We start from the raw sequence: 22596 nt of genomic DNA on the forward strand, positions 1-22596 counted from the left end.
GCGTTGCTTCGTAGTTGCGTAAATCTATAGGTTATACAAGTATTATAAGTATTAATAACCTAGGTTATCAATAGTAAAAAGAACCTTGATTTTGGGATAATTTGGGTGTATTGTGGGTGATTTTGATGTCGGAACATTGTGATCAGCGCTAAGTCAATATGTGTTTTACTAACGGTTACTTCCCAACCTCTGGAGAACAGATGAAGCTTTCCTCTCAAGGTCAATGTGATATTGACAGCAGTGAATCAAAGTCTCTTTTCACGAATGATGTGGTTGGTGTTAATGGATCCACGAGAACATTAAAGTAAATTGAAAGAGTTTATTACAGGTACCGGCATCTGCTATTGGACGTCTTATCAAAATAAACACTATATTTCTGGTTATGCAACTAAGATAGGGTGACTCTGTTTTTATGAGCTTGGCTGCTCCTTAAGTAACCACCATGTGCCGAATTTTCATTGTGGTTGCCCTGTATTGTAGTGGGTATTCCGGTCGTTCAATGCGTTCCGTGGCTCTAGCCGGTTGCATATTTATTTTCGGAGCGGATCTATCCCCAATCCCCACACATCAGCGATCTCCCTTTTAACTGGCCCATTGAACAGTGGCGCTACAGGGAGCCCGATCAACCAATAGGGAGACTGGCTCCCAGTTATGCACCATCCCTGCTGCCTAATTGGCCTACGCCAGAGCACGCCCCTGTCTCTACTACCATACAATAATCTGACACTAGATCCCAAAGATGACGCCCTACTTGTTACTTAATTTTCCCAACTCTGATTGGCTAGCTACACCTCCTTAACCGAAAAAATCCCTAAAATTGTAATTTTTAAACTCGGAGGTTCTTGTTTGTGCCATTCTGGTTGAATTCGGTATTTGCTGAGCTTCTCGGAAATCTCTTGACCCTTCCTGAGTATACCCTTGCTGTTTTGTAACTAAAGGAAACCACCAATAGACAATCAATGAGCTTCTCTGGTGTCAGAAGTTACCTAAGTCCGTTGGCAAGCTTTCTCATCTGCTCGACTTCTGCGATACCTTTTAGTGGATCATCATCCGTAGAGTGAAATGTAGAGCTTCCCAGATCATAAATAAAGTCCCTTCAGATTACATTTGAGGATGAGACCTCTGAGGTCTTGATAGGTAATGTGATTGTACATCTCACGCCATGAATCACAGAGTTGGTTTCGGTGAATGGTGTTTGAGGCGTCTAATAAAATACTATTTGGCAGCAACCACGGGATGCACTCCAATGATTCGCTGGAGTGTAAATCGTTTCCAGAATGAGAGCATAAATACCCAAGGTATTAATGAAGCAGCGTGGTGATCGTAGTAATTAAGTGTCAGGGATTTCCACGGCTTACGGCATTAAGAGTAAACATTAGTATTATGCATATTTAATCCGCGTGTTCTATCCAAATGGAACGCTCGACAATGTAAGCCAAAGAGTGAAATTTAAGGATTCCGTAATAATTTCCCCAGGCATTTTATGGAATACCGTGACTCGAATCAACGAAGCGAGAGACCGTTCTGCGCAGGGGTGCACCCAAAATCGGAGTTTAGTTGGAAATTTCTGTTTTTCGTTTCCGGTTCAAGGAGGACTGGCCCTTCTTGTGAATATGAGATGAACGCTTTCATGGCGTTTCCTTAAATATATATATACATTTATTCAAGTGTCGGACGTCTCCTTTAACAAAATGAGAACGTTTCGGATGTGGGATTTGATTTGTTAACGGCTCACGGGGGCTGAAAACATGGAAAATGTTATAGAATCGTACAGACGATGGAAGCATCGAGTGCAGCGGTGATGCCGGAAAGCAGCACCAAGCGCAGGGACCAACGTAAAACTCACTGGCTCTTGGCTACCGATTGGTGGAATAGGGACGGCCGAGCCTCCATGGCCTTAAGAAGAAAGCCCCGATTCAATGAAACTGGACCATGAGCCAGAACCAAGCCAACTTACTTTCCCCCCTTCCGTCCTTGATGACTAAGGGCCAGGTCCAGCTTGCACCACCTTCTTCCAGCTTGGAATCCCCAAAAAGAGACCCCAATATGCATTTGTCTTACACAGGGGCTGAAGCGTTCCCAATTGCCCATACCTATTGGGTATCAACGGTAGGGTGGCATTTAACTCTTCCAGTTTCTGCCTTTTATCTGCACCTACTCATGCCCCTTGATGTGACTATCCCCTCCTCCGGCAGCCCCATGCCCCTTCCATCTCCTATACCCTGTTATACATCTGACGGGTGCCCCTGTATGTATATATATATATATATAAATATATATATGCTCACGTCCATTAGCAATAATCCAGCTCAGTCTCTTTTTGTTTTGTCTTTGTGTTTTACCTTTGCCCTCACAACCGTCTCGGCGATGTACCTGATCTATAATTTATTTCCTATCGAGCATAAGCCTATATGCTTTGGCTACAGGTCATCGCGACTTATAGTCATCCCCCTGGTCCCCGTGCTAATTGCACTAAAGCTTCCTCCCCGTCTCTTTCTCTCTATGATGTATAATTTAGCAGTGGTCAATTTGACAATAGAGTCGAAAGCCCGGCCTGACGGAAAAAAAAAAACAAAAAAACATTCACGTGTATTCCAAATAGAGAATATTCTAGATCATGAAAGCAGATGATTTGCAGGACACAGTAAAAAAAAAAAAATACAACTAAATATCCTTCAAATGAGAGTAACAGATATTATTTTCCTGAATTATTGATAACCGCTTACTATAACTATTGGCCCCGTCAAAACGGCTTTGGGTTTTTTTTTTGTTATTTTTTTTTAGAATGGTTTCATGTTAACCCTTTAAATTCCAGAAAGAACGTCAAGTCCCATAAAAAGTTTGGGGGAATGGAAATTAATTTAGAAACGGAACTAAAAGCATATTCCCCTTTTGTATTAAAAAAAAAAAATAAATAAAAAAAAAAATTGAAAAATAAAATTATAATCATTAAAATAAAATAATTATTAAAATAAAAAAAATCATTATTTTTTCCCCCCGTTACATTTAAAAGGTCATCTAAGGTTCTGAAAGCTTTTATGACAATAGATCTTGGGTTTTTTTTCTTCGTATATAGGCTACTAAAATGTATCAAATATTGCTAAAGTGTAGAATTTTATTAAACAGAAAAACATGACTTCAGTCCACCCTTCCCCCTTGAGATGATCCTCACCAGATGTAAGATGTTGCAGCATAAACCAAATCGATGTAATATAGAATTACGGATTTGTCCTTCGAGATGTTTTGCTAATATCGTACGTCGTGTGGCCCTTACCAGGCCATGTCTGGGGTGGGACTGAACGTTGACCTTTCACCTAAATAAGTGTTTCAATTGATCCGTGGAATGCGATGCTTTCGGTAATGTTTACAGGGACAGTTCTGGCCAATTTTTCTCAACCCTTCTACTGGCTAAATAATCAATGCTTCAAACAATACTTGTGAGCGACGTTCTGTCCAATCATTGGCATACATCCCAACATTTCAAATGGCCAAATATGGACATTTTTGTTTTAGGGGCGTGGCTAGAGGTGTGGCCAAAGCAAGTCTTTTACTTTTGATGTGACTTTGTGACCTGTTCATAGCTATTAATGTAATCAGTAAGGCATTTAAAGGAAGAAAAATGCATTTTATGTACATATTGTAATTTAGAAACCCACTTCCTGCTGTTTCTATACACATTATCGGGGCTTTTAGGGCTGGAGAACCCTGCGATCCCCTCATACCCAGCAAACATTCTGAAAATACTAAAAAGAGAGGCATCAGAGGAGGAGGGAGAGGCATCAGTGCATGAATGGGTATTTTTAACCAGTAAAAAATGAGTAGAAGTAGGAAAGTTAGGTTGGGTTAAAAAGTAATCCCACCTCATTAACCATGTGTTAGGGTTTTACCCCCCCTAACATTTCAGGTGCCCAAAACAGGACACTTTTGGGGGAGGTGTGGCTAGAGGCAGAAGGAGGTGTGGTTAGAGGCAGGGCTAGGGCAATAAGCATGTGTATACCTTACCAGCTATACAGTACTATTTTTTCATTACTCTTTTTTTAATATGATTTTAATCTTTAATATTGCACAAATATTATACATTAGGGTGAAGAATTAGATTATTTTGCAAATGCTAATCGTACATTATATTCTACGTAACAGCTTTTATTTTCTATAAAAAACATTTAAAGTCATCTTTTTATATTTGATTTAACTATAAATAATTACATTTTTACGTTCATTTTGGTACTTTCATAAATGTGTTTCTGTCCATTTTCCCCCTTTTGACAAATTTAACGGAGCGCTTGATTTTATTTTGCGGACAGATACCCTAATGAATTTAAATTGGCGTGTCTGTCATATTACACGTCGGATTTTAAATCCCAGCTTCATGCGCCGGATTAACGAGAGAACATTTCCAGTCATTGTTGTGTTAATTCACAGCGTGGAAGGTTCTTCTGAGGCACACTCGAGAGAGGTGTAAAGTGACACACATCTATCCCTCTCTAATCTTTATGTCTTAATCTTGGAGTGCTTTAGATTGAAACAAACCAGGGAGAGCTTGTCATCTAACTCCGTGACTCCGAGGGAACTGTTAACTCCTTAAAGCAGAACCTCCAATCATTTTTTTTAATTGCTATCATCAGATGGAAAATGCGTTCTGTTTGAGTTTTTGCATAGTATAATGTTTTAAGGAGACTCGTGCACATGGACCAAAAATGATCCGCACAAATGTTTTGGTCTGTTCGTTTTCGGACAACGAATTTCGCTTCTTGCTCTTTCGGTTTGGATGAAATTCCGAGGACTTTTTTGATTAGGTAAAAAAAAAAATGTCAGTTGCTCTCATTCACTCTCTCACACTCGCTCATTCTTTCTTACAATCTCGTACTCCTTCTAACAGTCTCTCTCACAATGCTTTCCTACACTGCTTCTGTGTCTCTGCCTCTCCATCTCCTTCTGCAGCTCCTCTTCTCCACTTCATGTTCTTCTGCTTCTTCTTCTCTCGGCTCTCTGCTGCTCCTGGTTCTCCCCTGCCTTACCCTGGCCTCTTCTGTGAACTTATGAGACAGCACTCCCCCGATTGGAGAGTCTGTTGCGAAAGTACTCCAAGTGGACCCTTAATCCTTATCATACTGCCTGTGGGAAACAATAGAATGGCTCAGTCTTAATCACATAGTCAGACTCTCTCAGTAATGAAAGTCTATGGAGGAACGGACTTCATTAGCATTGCCATAAAGCATCAGCTCAGTGTGGTGTTTGAGCCGGGAAAGTCACTCAAAATATCACATGACTGACAGCAACGGCGGCTCCAGGTCTGCAGATAAAGGGAGTTTATTGGGACAAAATGGGATAAAACTGTATACAGCACTGGGGTATATTGTTTCCCTTGGGACTTCCCCTTTGAAGGGATATCACTGTGAAATATATTTAGGATTCATTTTCACGTGTGACATAGATAAGATTCCGTGTTCTGTAGCATGAACAGTTGCAGTAAAGAAAATGTATTATTATGTATTGTATTGGATTAAATGACGCTGTCTGCACCCTCACTGTGTTAAATATAAAGAGTTTATTCACCAGACAAACTCATTGCTTTAGCTGCGGAGTCAAACAGTGGAAATGGAAAATGGACCCATTCGAGCTTTACAGACGTTCCGTGGGTCTGTCCATGAACCTGAACTATCGAATAACTGGCAGTATGTTTCTCCCAGAATGATCACCCCAGGCTCAGAACTTGTTCCTGACCAATGGGCCACTTCTAATGGAGGTCTCTCCAACCAGCCCATTTACAGCCTCCGTAACATGCGGCTCGTGCTGTTCTGAGGACTCTGATACCTGCCACGGGTGGGGTAGAATAAATGGTGACCTACGGTGTTAGGTGTTTGAGTGCTGCCCCGGGAAAGGCATAGAGCAGCGTCTCAACCAAAGCCTCGTCAGCTCTGAGTGATGATCCAAGCAAGGTGGACTAGGAGAGCGGGTCCAAGGCGTGATAAACTTCCGTGTTAATGATTCTCCATAGTGAATTATCACTATGGAGCACTTTCCTGCCGCTGATTGGTGGCTTCAAGCAGCCAATCAGTGGCGAGAACCATTTAAAGTACTTTAATATGCATTCTTTTTTGTTGTGGCTGTCGGGGGGATTAAGCGCCCCTTTAATCACCGAGCAACACAGTTCTCCTTAAAGATCAGACAATGCTGACAGAGTAAATAAACCAACCCATCGTCCGCACTCACTTTTTTACATTAACACCCAAATTCGGTATATTTGGAATGAAGGTTGATTTTGCATGGTTGTTACCAGCTGATGAAACGATGATACGCTCTCACTGATGATGTCACAGGTTCAGCTGATCTAATCCAAGGAATCTTCACTCCAAATGGTATCTTAAGAGCCCGGGCACACCAGCTGACGATAGTTTACCAATCAATATCTCGAGACATTTGAGACAGGAAGGGAAGGGGAGTTGGTTTGCTGAAATCATTAGAGCTTCGTTTAGAGGACTGGAAAATGTGACTTTTATTTATTTGTCCTTGGCGTGATCTTGAGCGAGATACATTATCTCTCGAAGCCTCGTAATATCCCGTGCCCGGTCCCTGGAATGAGCCCAGGCTTCTTATGTACAGTATCACGTCTCTTCTGATCTTTTGCGGATATCTCGTCTTTAGAGTATTATTTTCTTTTGATAAAATACCCGTGAGCTTTCCTGACTTTACGGGGAAAGTCCCATGTTTTAGTTCCATTTAGATCCAGCTGTCCCTTGTCGTTACAAGATCAGTCAGCCCTATTTCATGGGAAGGAAATAAGGATCAAACCCACCCTTACCCAGCACTCACACATTCCAAGTGTCCCTGTTTAGGAGGGCCAGTCTCTCTTTGAACTTCAAATCCGGCTACCCCCCCTTTGTGGGATGCAGGCCGGAGGTCCCGCTGACGTCAGTGGGCGGGCCCCTTGGGACTCACCCAATTGTTGGAGGGGAGGTGGGCGTGGCTTGCCACAACGCCGCTCCTGCGACCCAGAGATTCCTTGTAGTGACCCGGAGACCCCGAGAAGCCGCGGTTCCTAGGTATGGCTGCGCTGTTGGTGGAAAATATAACTGGATAAAATGTAATTTATTTACCCACATTCCCTGCTCTCCACACCCCGGCGTCCGCTATCCAATGCCTACCGCACCGCGTCTTTGGCTGGGACACCATTTGCCGGGCCCTGTAATATGATTTAGTTTTAAGTTTCCTCAACTACTGCAGTCAACAGATAGCATGGTATTTATGGAACCGTACCAGATGAAGGTGCGCACCAAATAAATATAAAACCCCCTGTTTCATTGCCACGGAAACTGTTATTAATTAACCCCTTAGTGACAAAGCCCGTACATGTACGGGCTCAAAATGCATTGTTTTCAATTGGTTTAGGGACCGCCCATTGTCCTTAAGGGGTTAATAATTAATTTGCCATGGAAAATTCTGTTTATTTTTTTATATTTTGAAAAAACCCGGCCTTTTGTAAAACACACATTTATGTGGCCAGTAAGGGATTGTGTCCTCGAATGAAACCTGTAGAAATAAACCCATTTATCACACTTTTTACCCCCCCATCTTCTCCACGTGCCCCTGTCCTTCTGTGCCGTTATGTCTTGTTGTGTGTTAACGTTATTCACAGCTTCATATATTATCAATTAATTAATTATTAATAGTCAGTCTCCCCTATTGTTGCAGCGCTACAGAATCCGTTGGCGCTATACAAATAAAATGTGGTGAAAAACACAAAGAATCGTGGACTGAAACTGAAAGGAACCCACATTTTATGTGCTTAGAATAGAAAAGTGAAGCCGCAGGGCACGCTCTACAAATACCATACCTTCCTAAATACCCTTCTGCCTCTTCCTAGAGGTCATGTGAGCGACATGCGACCTTGCGCTCTCCCTCTGATCTATGTATCCAGCGATGACTGTGTCAGTTTTCACGATAAATCCGAGCGGGAGACATCAGGATTGCAAATTCAGCCTTGGCAACATTGTATCCGCTCTCGGTTTTCATTTTCTTTTTTTCCCGATATTCTCGGAGTCATTGACCGGCTTCCCCTCTTCTTATCGGGTTTGCCCTCTGCATATTTTGGCAGCCAAAGATAATTTAACGCGTGCCAAGTCAGGTTGAATTTCGGCCATTGCAGGCATCTGATAATGAGATATTTATAGCAGGGGTCTTCAGAAATGAGTAGAATGCCATCCATTCTCTGTTAGAGGGACACTCCAGCCATCAAATGCCCTTTAATGCAAATCATAGCCAAGGGACCCCTTTAAATTTCCACTGCGCCCCTTCAGCAGAGACCACCTGGTTAGTCTGGTAGAAAGATATGTATCATTTCAGCAAACAAAAAGTTTCTTTTTGTTGACACAAAACTCTCACATTGTCTCGTTAATTACCCCCCAAAAAACACAGTGATAATTAATCTGTAGTAATGAGGAAAAATCTAAATATTAATGTTTTCTTTGCTCCGCTCAAAGCGGCCAAATGGTTCCAGTCCGGGTTCTCATGGAAACCTTGACCCGTTTGGACTGAGCCATTCAGATTAGAGCGGGGGTTTAACTATCGAGAGCGCCGGCTGGGAGGATAACGAATAAGAGATGCGTTCGGACTGCTTGATCCTATAAGTGGAGTAAATACCCTGATTTAGTGTTTTGCCCTTCGTAGGATTCCAGAATAGTTATGAAAATTCTGTCTCAATTCTGCTATTTTAAGCACCAAAAACCACATGTAATGGCGATTTCAAATGTCGATAAACAATATATATGTACTAGAGACCGACCTTTGTGGATTATGGGAGAAAGCGTCTTAAATTCGTGGGATCTGCATGATTATTCCTCCCCATTAAGTTATCTCTCTCCTGTTGTTACTTTGTTGATCAGACCCAGACTGGCCATCAGGATCACGCTGCTGGACAACAGAGCCACAGTAGCCCGCGACCACTGCACGTACAGCTGCCGGCCACATTTACTCCATCAGGCGGCCATTGGCCTTAAGGTGCCAGGGCCATCTTGTGGTTTTTGGTTGTCGTTGGTTTAGGCTGTCTTTGGGGGAGAAGATAAAGAACTTAAGAACTGGAAATCGACTATATGCTAGTTGTGCCACCCTTTGCCACAACGCTAATATTTAATGAGATTAGTTACACTAAAAGCTATAAAGCTATTTAAAATTAGACTGTAAGCTCCAGGGGTAAGGACCTCCAACGTTACATATTACATGAACACACTTTGTTCCCCTTTTGTTATTCTGTAAACTGTAAAGCTCTAAATAAATCTAATATATAACATTTATAACATAAATAAAAGCTAAATTCACATCACTGATATCTGCCTATGATGTCATTCCGTTATGATAAATGTATCTGAAATAAGCTCCATTAAGAAGGGGTGCATCTGTGTATCGATGACATTTTCAGGGAGTTCTATCTATTATTTAAATAACGAGACCCCCGGTAATATGGGTATCTGTGTCCCACGTGGTACTGATTGGCCGGCACGGGGAGATTTTTGTCTCCGATTGGCTGGACAAACGAAAGACCTGCAATTCCATTTTTCAGCTATTTTTGGCCATTTTTGTTTTTAAATGATCAACGCGTTTAACTTTCCCACATCCTCAATCATTACACGTTAAGAATTAACATTCGTGTATCCTCTGCGTGCCGGATAGGTTACCGCCGTTGATTGCCCCCTCCGTGATATTTATGCATCGGTACATTTATTTTAAGCATTCCAAATTCTCTTTCAAACGCTGATTGCGTATAAGTCAAGTCTTATATTGTCATAACCCAGACAGATCATTCTTTTTATTTTTTTTTATGCTGTCGCCACCCTTTATGTGCCAGGGGTACGTGCAAAACATCATCGGCTTATATCTGGTGATGATAGGGTTAAGATGATCCTCCGTATGGAGCGTACAAATAAAAAAGGCCATTCAAAGCAACTTAATATTAAAATATCTCCCATATTGGAATAGAATTTTATCCAAAAATTTGAGAAATGTGCCGTTTAGGGCCAACCCATGCGCAAGGCCGCCATTAAGAATCTGGGGGCCCAGTTTGGACCTAAAGTCCCCTCTGCTCTGTCCTCCCCATGCTCCTCTCACTACCTTGCTCCAACCCACACCGCCTTTGACTCCAACTGCCTAGTCTCATGCTTGCAATTGCGCCACCCGGCCCCGATCTCTGGAAAGGGGCCACTGAGCTCCTATCCCCAGACAGGGGCAACTGGGCCCTGATCCCTGGAAAGCATAGTCCCGGTAACGTGCTCCAAGGGCCAATGAGAGGTCTTTCGACAGATCAGAGAGGCTGAGCCCCCCTGCATGACCATACACAGGTACTGGCATACCTGGGCGCTTGTTTAAATATTAACCCTTTAATGGCCCGTCATGAAGACTCTATGTAGCGACTCATCAGGCCTTACCCAAATGGCTCTAATACCGAAAACCTTGATTTGTCAGTATATTTAAAGATTCACTTAATTGAGTCACCTGCATTCAAGCAGGAATGTCAACCATAACATACTGGGAGCAAAAGTGCCAACTGGGAGTCATATAGGAAGTAGTCGGCTCTGGACTGCGTCACCCGCAGAATCTGCCCCTTCACCCTGAGATTGGGGCAAACACCCTGGTCGTCCCCAGGCGCGGGTTTTGGTTGCACCCCCGTGATGACGGCCCTGCCGTAGCGCGCTGTGATGGTTCTGCGCCGCATGTCATTTCGCTTTCTCGGCGTTCCACGGCTTGACACAGAATAAAATTCCCTTCCCGTCTCTAATGGAAGTGACTCACACTTTTACCGCCGTGCTTTAAAAAACACATGTAGCTCATATCGGTATGAAAGGCTGCAATCACCTCTCGCAGCCGGATGACATATTCCCCTCTCCCGCTTCCTGCGGAGGCCCAACGTATGCATTCAATTAGCAATTTATATGATGTTTTCTTCTGTGAAGTAAAAGGAATCCAACAAGAATTACAACGTTACTAATTCCGCTTCCCATCGCACACCGACGGATACATCATGACAGTCTTGGATCGGCGGGTAGAGAACGTTTATAGATGGGGCTACCTTATCTTCAAACCCCATCCAAGCTGATCTTCCATCATAAGATTTGGTTTAGCCGTTAAAGGCTAAGTCTCAGAAAAGCTTGCCTCCCAGACACAAGCAATATGTCTCCCTTTGCTATACCCCCCAAGTATGGCACTTTAGGAGGACAAGTCCCTCTTTGGGACCCAAAGTCCTCGTGTCCCTCTGTTATCTCCTGGTGTCCCACTTTTCTAGGAGCTCAGAATGCTTTTTTGCAGCACAAAACCCCCTCCGTGATCCCAATTTAGCATGAAAGCGACCCCCTCTTAAATCAGCGTCTGCACAGGGGTCTCGTTGAGCCAGCGGTAGAGCTGACTAGCGGTGAGCATACTGTGACGGAAGCCTCCATCACTGGGGCCACTGGAGAGGCCTGACTGCCAGCCTCCTCCCTATGGGCCCTGGGTTTGTAATGGCTTCTGTGTCCCCCCCAGCAGTATCATCTCATCACTGGCTGAGGGGATTATCTCCAGCAGACAGCCAGGATCTGCCACCAGGGAGTGACTGCCATTGTCTTAATTTAATATCAGACCCCCCCCCCACTCCATGGTGCATTATTATGTTGTGTAAATCAGCCCCCCCCCCATTGTATTGTTAATCTCGTTACTGCCCCTGTTGTCTCTGGGAGGCAGATTAAGGGGGCGGTTTGTGTCCCAATATCTTGTTTTATGTAAATGTGTGTTTTGCTGGGTATATCCAGCTCTGTGTGTGAGAAATAAATAAGTCTTCGTTTGGTTTTACCCTACACACTGAGTCTCGGCGAGTGACTGGGGAACCGGGGAAAGAGTGTTGTCCCAGGCTAAGAGAGCACAGCGGAGGTAGTCGGTCAGACTAGCCACAAGCTTCAGACGATGTTCAGGAAAATGCATCTCCTTCAAGCAGAGGAGCTGGGGGACGCGGGGCAAATCCAAATGGGGGGTGTTCTTAAATAGGGAAGGTAATAAAGAGGAGAAATGTTATAACAGGCGGCCGTAATCTAAAACTATAGGGTGTGAGGCATAGTAAATTACTTTACTGAGAGGGTAGTAGAAAAGTGGAACATCCTTCCAGCAGAAGTGGTAGAGGGTAATTTAAACATGCTTTACTATAAAGCATGCAAGATACTCAGTACCTACAGAAAATCGCATGTGTGATACGAAAGCTAGAGGTTTAACTTTTCCAGTCCGTTTGTTTATCCCGCTATTAAAATCACCCGTCTGAAATCCATAACGGGTCAATAGGAGAATTACGAGAACGGACGGTACTTTTTGTGTCTTTTTGTTTATTCTGCGGCAAAAACCCACTGGATTGGCAGCAGCCCCATAAAAATAAAAAATACATTCCAGAAGTCCCCCCCCCCCCGGGATCTCTGCCCCGTGACTCGGCGCTGATACGATTCTTCCTGCCGTTCCGAAAAACTCTTCTCAATTGCTTCCCGGGAAGACTTACCTTTGTCATCAGCGGCCGTTTCTGGTCTCTGTAAACCGGCTAAAAATAAACCCGGCTCCTTACAGATTACGGTAACGAGGGGTCTGGTTAAAATGAGGAGACGGCGCTGAAAAGGCATTTTCTTGGAAACTCGCTCGGTAACCGTCCCGGAGACCATCCCGAATTCTTACGCTTGTAGTCGTAACATATACAGGAAAAAAAAAGGACGAAATACATCAATATCTTTCCATAAATAAATACTATTGTGATAAAAATAGTCATTTACGGAATGCTCCATTTTAATGATCATTTATCTGTAGAGCGATCGTTAAACTGGAGTGTTCCGTAAATTGCTATTTTTATCACGAGAATATTTGTTTACTTATTCCAGCTTTTTTTTACGTCATTCTAGAAGTGTTTCCTTGGTCTTTAGAGAGAATTAATGTTTCTGGAAACTCTTGGCCGAGGCTTTCCCGTTGCTGCGACCGACCAAATCCCTGCTAAAACCCGAGGATATATTTAAGACCCAACTCGGTATTGTTTTCCGCTAGAAAGCTATGAGAGCATTAAGAGAAAGTGGATCTGTCACCCAACAAAAAAGGCCCATGAATCAATATGGCAGCAGGTTCTTCGGATGTTATTCCTCCCAAGTGTAACTCTTGAGGGCATCACCAGGTTCTACGGCCCTAAAAGCCCCAATAATGTGTATAAAAACAGCAGGAAATGGGTTAATAAATTAAAAATGCCAGATTCACCATCAAAAAAACACCAATAGATCACCAAAAAGTCACACAAAGGTTTTGTATCAGGGAGATTGCCACCCCCTAAACCTGCCACCCCCCTAAACCTGCCACCACTCCTGGACCTGCCACCCCCTAAACCTGCCACCCCCCTGGACCTATCAACCCCCTAAAACTGCCACCACCATAAACCTGCCACCCCCTAAACCTGCCCCCCTTGACCTGCCAACCCCCTAAACCTGCTGCCGTAGGCCTAGCCTCAGGGGGAGCCTAGAGTCACTGGCGCCTGGGTGCAGGATTTCCTCGGCACCCCCTATTGGGAGATGTTATAACATTGACCCAGCCCATGTCTGATGCCCCACCCCTTCTGTCACCACCCCTTCCTGTTAATGCCTCTCCCCTTCCCTACTAAACCTATCCCTTACTTTTACTTTTAATGCCCCATCGCATATACATTCAATATATATACAGTTAAACAATAAATGAATACATTATCCTGTCAAAGTCCACTTGATATAGCAGACCGAATACTTACAATTTAAATAAAATGTATCTAATAAAATGATTAAAAATAAAAATTTGCATTTTTGTACTTTTTTTATTATATATATATTTTTTTTTTTAGCAAAGGGCTGAAAGCAAGCAGAATATTAAAAACGTTGCTATGGATTTCGAATCGTTCTGAACATTTAATGCCAATGTTCTCAGCGATCACACATCTTTCACCTTTTAGGGATGTTTGAGAAATAAACAGTGAGTTGTTCCGATCCCAATAATGATTTTGAAACGGTTACTATGGCTCCGTCATAAAAATGCATGTTTGTGATTAGCGATGCCACCTTTTCTGCAGAAAAATATGTATCAGGAGAGATATGCTGATAATGTCATTGCGGCTTAAAGTATTTGTCGCTTTTGGCAAATATATCTTTTTTTACGACTAAATAAATCCATCGAACAGTGTATCTGCAATATTATTCCTCCCCATTTAGTTGCTGATTGTCTTTCATTGGATTAAGCAGCTTCCGACCTCTGAGGTCTCGAAAGCTCATGGAACGGCATCGTTTTTATATGCTGGCCAAATATAAGCTTTGACTTCTTAGACTCCTTTTTCTTTTGGGCCAACACAGCAATATCGGGGTTTTATATTAGAAACAAGCAAGAGTGAGACAGAATTCTCACTTTCTATCTAGAATATTAGCTACTTTGGTGAATCACTATTGGCTGTTAAAGGGTTAATGCTGGAAGAGTCCCAGGATCAGCTCATTTTGAATGTTTGAAGGCACTTGCCCCCTCTGACCCCTTTGCCCCCAGCTATTCTCCACCGTCTGGCTTGATGAATGCTCTGGGTAGGAAAACGCTCCCATTGATTTCAATGGGAGTGCTTTCCTGCCACTGATTGGCTGCTTTAAACAGCCAATCAGTAGCATTAAACATCTATATACTTACAAATTAAAATTACAAAGTACTTTCATATGCATTGATTGTTTAGGGGGCTCCCAGGGACCCTTTAAATTATTTTTTTGATAATTTTTTGGATATTATTTTCCACATTCATAGAGTTTTAAGGGTTAATCTGCAAAATGCAATTTTTTTAAAAATATGTCTTCATTATTTAATCTACATAAACAAAAATATACTAATCCTCTTAACTATAATACTTTGTTGAAAGATCGTCTATTTTTTTAAACAAAAAAAAAAAAGAATTCTGCTGGATTTGAATATTTTAAGGTTTTTGATGAACCATCTGGATTATTTATAGAAATTTCTCAATTATTGAACTCGGGATAAATAGAAATAAAAAAAGAAAAAACAATTGATCTGGGAAACTCACAAAGTTTTGAACCCAGCAATACTTTTATACATTTTATACCTAACCCTCATTGTTAAACGACAAATACGGGAAAAATGTCTCAAAAGCAAAAGATTTAAAATTATGTTTTTTTGGTGTTTTCATATAATATACTTATTAAAGGTGTTCTGCATAAACTGCTTAACTTAACATTGAAGATTTCTTAAATTTAAGTAAAGTTTCGCCTCATTTGTATTTTTTTGCTGGGAACACTGAATTATCACATGACACCAAAACAGGCCCTGATTGGCTGTGACCTTAGAAACTTAAATTTTTTTTTTTTTTTTTTTTATTATTTTTAATTTTTTTTATGCAGTTAAGTCTTCCATTTTCAATGGTCCTTCACTTGTCGTAGGTTCTATAAGAGGCTCCCGACAATAGGTTGGGGATAGGAACGCTGCTCTATCTGACAGGACCTCCCCTCTTCTTTTTTTCCAGCTGATTCCAATGCTATGAGTAAGAATTAGTACAGAAGGAGCAGGATGAAAATATGGCAGTCCTGTTGTTACCACCGGGTCCTGAAAGCTTCCGCCGGTTCACCCCTGAATCCTTGGCTGCTATCGAAAAACGTATTGCCGAGGAGCAAGCCAGGAGCGCCAAACAGGAGTACAGAGAAGATGGAATCAACGAGGAGCCCAAGCCGGTGCCGCACCCTGACCTGGAGGCCGGCAAGCAGCTGCCCCGCATCTACGGGGAGTTCCCATCCAACCTCATCGGAGAGCCCCTTGAGGATCTCGACCCATACTACAGAAACCAGAAGGTGAGGAGCAGCCTGGGACCTCCCAGCGTTTCGGACTGGGAAAGAGGGGCACTTTTGTTTAAGGGGGTGTGGTTAGAGGCGTGGCTGAGGGTAGGGGCATTACCAGAAATGCGTTGTGCATTGGTGTCCATGTAAGAGTAAGGCATGTAGGAGAACACAGGGGAGGAAAGAGGGGCATCAGTGGTGGAGAGAAGAGCATCAGGGGAGGAAAGGAGGCATCAGGGGTGGAAAGAGGGGCATCAGTGGAGGAAAGAGGGGCATCAGGGGTGGAGAGAGGGGCATCAGGGGAGGAAAGGGGGCATCAGGGGTGGAGAGAGGGGCATCAGGGGAGGAAAGAGGGGCATCAGGGGAGGAAAGAGGGGCATCAGAGGAGGAAAGAGGGGCATCAGGGGTGGAGAAAGGGACATCAGGGAAGGAAAGAGAGGAACAGGGATTTGGGGCCAAAAGACAAGATAGACAAATGGGTACCCAGCTTCTAATGTCCTGGCATCCTCGATAGGCAAGAGAGAAGTAAAAGATGCACCTCAGGGGCAGAAACGAAATACGTAACTAAGCAACGTTTGTCGATTGTAGCAGGAAGACACGGTCAGCAGGCAAAGTTTTATGATTCACAGCGGGTTATACGCACAATGTGATTGGTGTAAAGTTTGACGAGTAGTTTTATCGCCATAGCAACCCATGGAATGCTCCTGCTTATTTCATTTTTTAAATGTTTTCATAGAAACGATTTATCAGCGGCCGAGCCGTTACGTTTCTTTTCTTTCTTTTATTAACATATCTCTGCATATCTGACTCAGTTTTTTGTGTTTTTTTTTTGCAGACCTTTATAGTTCTAAACAAAGGAAAAACAATCTTCCGATTTAGTGCCACGCCTGCTTTGTATATAATTAGCCCTTTCAATCCTATCAGAAGAGCTTCAATCAAAATTTTGGTACATTCATATCCTTTCACGTGAAACTCTTCCTTCCGTCTGTTATGCTTTTTTTTCCCTTTTATATTTGGTGTGTTCCCGCAATCCGTCAGCTCCAGACATAAAAAATCTAATCCGATATGATACTTCTCGCTATGATTTTGGGTGTTTTATGTGATGTAAGGAAGTTTTAGTGTACAGAGAGAGTGACGGATAAACGGAACTGCCGCCCAGCAGAAGTGGTAGAGGCTAATACAGCAAAGGAATTGAAACATGCATGGCATAGATTAACCTATATTAAATGTATAAGTGTTTTAAGGTAAATCAGCATTCTGTTTAACTTTATGTATTATTTTGGCTTTCATTTTTTCATGTCTATTAGCCAAGTAAAAGGTTTAAGTAGCCAGCACTGGTATCGATTATATATTTAGAAGAATAATGTATTTTATTTAAAACTTTTTATGTTAAAACCCATTTCCTGCTGTTTCTATACACATTATCGGGGCTTTTAGGGCTGTAGAACCCCTGCGATACCCTCATACCCAGCAAACATTCCGAGCTCCTAGAAAAGAGGGGCATTAGGGGCAGGAACGAGGGGCATCAGCGATTTGGGGCCCAAAGAGGAGAGGAACATGGAAATCCATCCACCTGCCGTATCTATGTCATGAGGAGTCCCCTAGGCTTAAGGCCCCGCAGCCACCTTGTGATCACTATTCCTGATGAGACTTGTCTTGAAAAGCCAAATCTGTATAAAAAATATCCGTAAAAATATATTTTTTATCATTTGAAATAATAATCAGCATAAAATTGCTCCTCGTTTCGCCCGGCGGCTGTCTGTAAATGTTTCATTGTCGCCGGAATGATGTTTGCTGTCGTTTAGCAAATGGCATTTTTTTTTGTTTATCCGGATGTGATTTTCAATCACCGTGCGTGACACATGATTAATGGACAGGGGGTGGGTGGCTTTAGGTTTGAAAGAATGCAAAATTTATTAAGAATATATAAAATTGGAAGAAAAAAAACCCAATACGTCCGATTGCCGTGTGATTGGAAATCTTTTTGGACAAACAGTTTTTTATGTTAGACAGAGCGAGTTCTCAAGCACAACGGAGGCAACATCTCCGGTTTTCCGCAATGAAGGTCAGGTGGAAAGTTTAGTTTTAGATTCCGGAATTTCAAACCCGGGCTGGACTCTAATCGATGTATCATACGACCGCGTGGACGTTATAATCATTGTTTGAAACAATGTAGCTCTTAGGTGCGAGACAAAGCGAAGCTGGTGGACAATATTAGGAAGAAGGAAGGAAATGTTGCTGACAAAATAGTAGAAGAAAGCAGTCGGACAGCCAGTAAGGGAATGGAGGGCAGGTTCGGTGATTCGCTCGGTGGAATGATCGGAGAAACTTTTAAAAGAGAGATGAGAAGGTATGTAGGAGGTGGCACAGGGCTGGATTCAAAGTGACCTAGTCTTTGTTGGGTGGAGGAAGAGTCTGAAGGACATGGTTAAGTTGGAGGAGGTACTTGAGAAGATGAGAAGAAGGATAAGGTCAGGGTCAAGCGAGAAGAGAGATGAGAGAAATAAAAGGACCAGGTGGTGTCGGTAGTATAAAGAAGTCTGTGGTTCTTTTCAGCTTTCAATGCCTCAAAGGTCACTTTATGCTTCTGAAGACGGGACCTTTTGAGGTCTTGAATGCTTATTTGATTCCACGTCTTACTCTGTTACGTTACATTTTTATTTATAGAGCACTAGCAGATTATTTAACGCGAGGGAGAGTGAAGATTAACAGTAACATTATACTCACACATTAAGACATAAAGGGGGAGAAGAGAGCCCCGATCGTGTGAGCTTACAATCCGTTAGTGGGTTGAAGGTCTGACTATTGAGGCTCATGGGGAGAAGTCAATGGTGGGAGAGGCGGTGAGAAGGTGGGAAGAGCAGATGGTTTCTTCAGGATGCAGGTTGAGGGTAGTCGGAGAGGAGGTTGTAAGCTTTTCGGAATAGGTGGGTTTGTTAGCGAGTGCTTGAAGTCAGAATCAGGGTTGTGGGCTGGGCGTAGAGGGTGGTTTAGAGACAAGAGCAGAGATAACGGCGGTGTAGTGTTGTTAAGGGACTGCAGGAGATAAAGAGCCACGAAGAAAAAGGGCAACGAAGAAAAAGAGCAACAAAGTCTGGAAGAGATGTTCACGATGGATTAGAGCGGTGATGAGGAGGCCAATTAATAAGGGGGTTGCAGTAATCCTGATGGGAAATCACAGGGGAGTGGATTAATATTTTTGCTGCGTCTTGTGTGAGGAAAGGACTAATTTGAGAGATATTTCATATGTGACGGTGACATCATTTGGTGACAAAGGAGAGAGCCGAGTGTCAACGTCAGGGCAGCGAATGAAAAGGACCCAAGGAATCCATATCTGAAAGCGATTGGCAGCACCAACTTTTCTGGCGGAATTTAAAGGACAGACGATAAATAGAAGGGCATTGGGTGGAAAGCGGAAAAGAATTACGCAGATGTGGTCGGTTTAAAGGGATATAAGGAAGGGGGCACAGGAACCTTACAGGAGAGAGTGAATTTAGGAAAGTTTGTTGTTCCTGCTGAAGGCAATAAAGGTTCTTTAGAGAGACATAGATATGGATTGTGACGACACAAAGAACAGGTGAAGAAGAGGAGAGCCGGTACAGGAACATCTCAGGAACCTTGCATTAAACGCTAGAGCTCCATTCTTGGGTTATAACTTAGCTTCTAATTATTTCAGATGTTCGAATCCAGGCCTGATGCTCCTCGGCCCTGCGTATTTAGAGTATTTGGTTCTCGCTAGCGTGAATGGAAATGTTTTTTTTCATGGTATCCAGCCCTTTGTATTCCCTTTGTGGTTAATTAGTGGGATCTGCGTTACTCGGGAGAATACATATTTTTGCGGTAGGGCTGTGTAGTAGTATTGTGTTTGAGAACAGAAGCATTGTGTTGTAGAAAATGCTAAGGCATAAATATCATTAATTAAAATTATACTCTGTGCACTTAATAAAACTTGGCTTAATGTCAGCTATTGTATTCTGAAGTTTTTTTATATTTTTTTCTTTTTTTCCCCATATGCATTTACATTTTTAATTTATTCCAGTGAAATATTGTATGTTAAAGTACTTTAATATGCATTCCTCGCTGACGAGGTTCCCAAGCCACTGGAGTGTCTGTTTTATGATAACCAGTTTTAATTTCCATAGGATCCTTTTCTAAATTGGCAAAAGAACACGTGTCCCCCCCCCAACATAAATAATGCCGGAAATATAAAATGCAATGAATTTAAAAAATAAATAAATAATAAAAATAATAATTTATTTGCATCAGTAAATTTAAAATTTTAAAATGGTTTTGAGTTTTCAGTTTGTGGCAAAAGAAAATCTACATTCTATATTTTAAGATAATAATTAATTATGGATGAAAACAAGTGAAAAATAAAAATATGCCAACCAAAGGCAGGAGGTGCGCATATATGAGAGAATAATAATAATAATAATAAATGACATACATATATAGAGGAGATAAGCAGACATATATAAGGGAAGTATATATATATAAATTAGTATTTTTATTTTTTTTGGGAGGTCTTTATTTAAAATAGGATTTTGTCACATCTAGAGACTATTTGGTTATTTAAAATAAAAAATATAATTTTTCAAAAATCCAATAATAATATTTTTTTTAAAAAAACTCCAAAAAAATGTGCTATCACATGATGGCTCAGGCCATACAATAAAAAAGTTTTACTTCAGACCTTTGTATTATATTTGGAGGTTTTCAGAGGGGGCGGTAAATAAGTGGAACAGCCTCCCAGCAGAAGTGGTAAATCCTAATACAGCCAGGGAACTTAAACATGGGATACGGCTCCTCAATCGAAGATGAGACCAACGACTGACAAAAGTCTTTACAGGAGGAAAATCGGACTAGATCTACTTAAAAAGTCTTCAAAATGAATGCGCTTTATAGCCCTCACACCGTATATTATTTATGTCCACTTTATATAATATATATTAATATAATTTTGAGCAGATACTTCATCAGAACCTTGTTTGCTGCTTTGATGCTGTCGGAATTACCTATTTTTTTTTCTTTTACATTTTGACCAAAATAGACATAATTATAAGCCGCTTAGATATGAGATATTGATGCCGGCGAGTTTGTCAGTTTGGCCAACAATCTCAAACAAGCTTTTTATACAAATTGTGCGAGATTAGTAAATGACTTCTTGTGAGTAGCTAAAACACGATAATTGCGTATTAATCTGTAATTCCAAACCATTAGCCCGGACGGATAAGAAGCGCGTCTGCTTTCTATATCCCCCTCTCTATCCCCAATTATTTTAAAACTTTTCTCGCTCAAAAGCATAATCTTTGGAAAATAATGTCAAATTACAAAAAAAAAAAGGAAGCCAAGATGGTATCTATTTGAGGAGCCCGCTTAGAATCAATTACAGCTAATGACGGGGATATATTTAAACGTTTAGAGCGGAGTGACTGATGGAAACGTTATCATTTAAATCAACCCAACAGACACGGGCCCACAAAAAAGTTTTCCGAATTAGGAAATCGCTATGGTGTCTCCTATTGAAAAGAATGTTACAGTTTATATTTTTTAATTTATATTATATTACCGGTAAGTTTAATATGTTTTTTAACAAATTATTCAGAATGTTTAAATGTCTGTTCACGGTTGAGGGTTCTGTAAATCTTGGTAGGGGTGTGAAATGCAATTTACAGAAGATTGTCCCTCACAGGCATCCTTACTATTTGAAATACATCCTAAGTGTCCTTATTTTGAGTGGCAGCCCCTCTTTGCACCCAAATCCCTTGATTCCCCTCTTTTCTAGGAGGTCAGAATGTTTGCTGGGTATGAGGGGATCGCAGGGTTCTACTGCCCTAAAAGCCCCGATAATGTGTATAGAAACAGCAGGAAAGAGGTATATAAATATTACTATGTAAATAATAATCAGTAGGTTACGTAAAAAATCTTGGACGAAGCGTGTTACTCTGCAGCCATGAAATCTTGGAAGGCAGAAAGCGGAAGCGCTGTGATGAAGGTTTTTTCAGTGTTGGCCACCCTTTTAGTTTTGATGTGGGCTCCAGAGTCGAGTGTTTTCATTCCTGTTATTAGGATAATGCACTCATCCAGGAGATAAAAGCAGAACGCCGGCTTCACTAACCGTATATAGGTACACGCCGCCATTAAAAGGTTTGGGGTCACTCAGCTGTTTTCATGGAAAACAAGGACATTTCTGGCTGTAACATAATTACAAAAGGGTTTATAACGATCAGTTAGCCTTTTAAACTTTAACTTGGATCAGCGAACACAACGTGCCATTGGGACACAGGAGTGATGGGAGTGATAAAAGGCCATTGGAACACAGGAGTGATGGGAGTGATAAAGGGCCATTGGAACACAGGAGTGATGGGAGTGATAAAGGGCCATTGGAAGACAGGAGTGATGGGAGTGATAAAGGGCCATTGGAACACAGGAGTGATGGGCGTGATAAAGGGCCATTGGAACACAGGAGTGATGGGAGTGATAAAGGGCCATTGGGTCTCAGGAGTGATGGGAGTGATAAAGGGCCATTGGAACACAGGAGTGATGGGAGTGATAAAGGGCCTCTATGAAGAGATTCCATTAAAAATTCCAGCTACAACAGTCATTTACAACATTAACAGGACAAATATTGACTGGGGATAGAAGTCTCTGGCAGGAGATGGTGTCCTGCAAACAGAGACCCCTGGTCACCTTACATTAGCAGTTTTAAGATAATTTAAGGATGCTGTTCCACTTTAAAAAACAAAAAGTTTTTAGACATTTAGTAGTGTGAGATGTTTTT

At 41.9% G+C, this 22596-nt stretch overlaps 1 protein-coding gene across 1 annotated transcript in view; it reads left to right on the forward strand.

Annotated features, from left to right (window-relative positions):
- LOC128496409 (sodium channel protein type 5 subunit alpha-like) overlaps positions 1-22596 on the forward strand; it is a 153155-nt gene that overhangs the window by 22546 nt on the left and 108013 nt on the right. Inside the window, exons 2-3 of the mRNA XM_053466022.1 lie at positions 15509-15830; positions 16651-16769. Of these exons, the coding sequence (XP_053321997.1) occupies positions 15561-15830; positions 16651-16769 (389 nt within the window). The 5' untranslated portion in view covers positions 15509-15560. The remainder of the gene's footprint in view (positions 1-15508; positions 15831-16650; positions 16770-22596) is intronic.

This window comes from Spea bombifrons, chromosome 5 (genome assembly GCF_027358695.1).
Source record: "Spea bombifrons isolate aSpeBom1 chromosome 5, aSpeBom1.2.pri, whole genome shotgun sequence".
NCBI lineage: Eukaryota > Metazoa > Chordata > Amphibia > Anura > Pelobatidae > Spea > Spea bombifrons.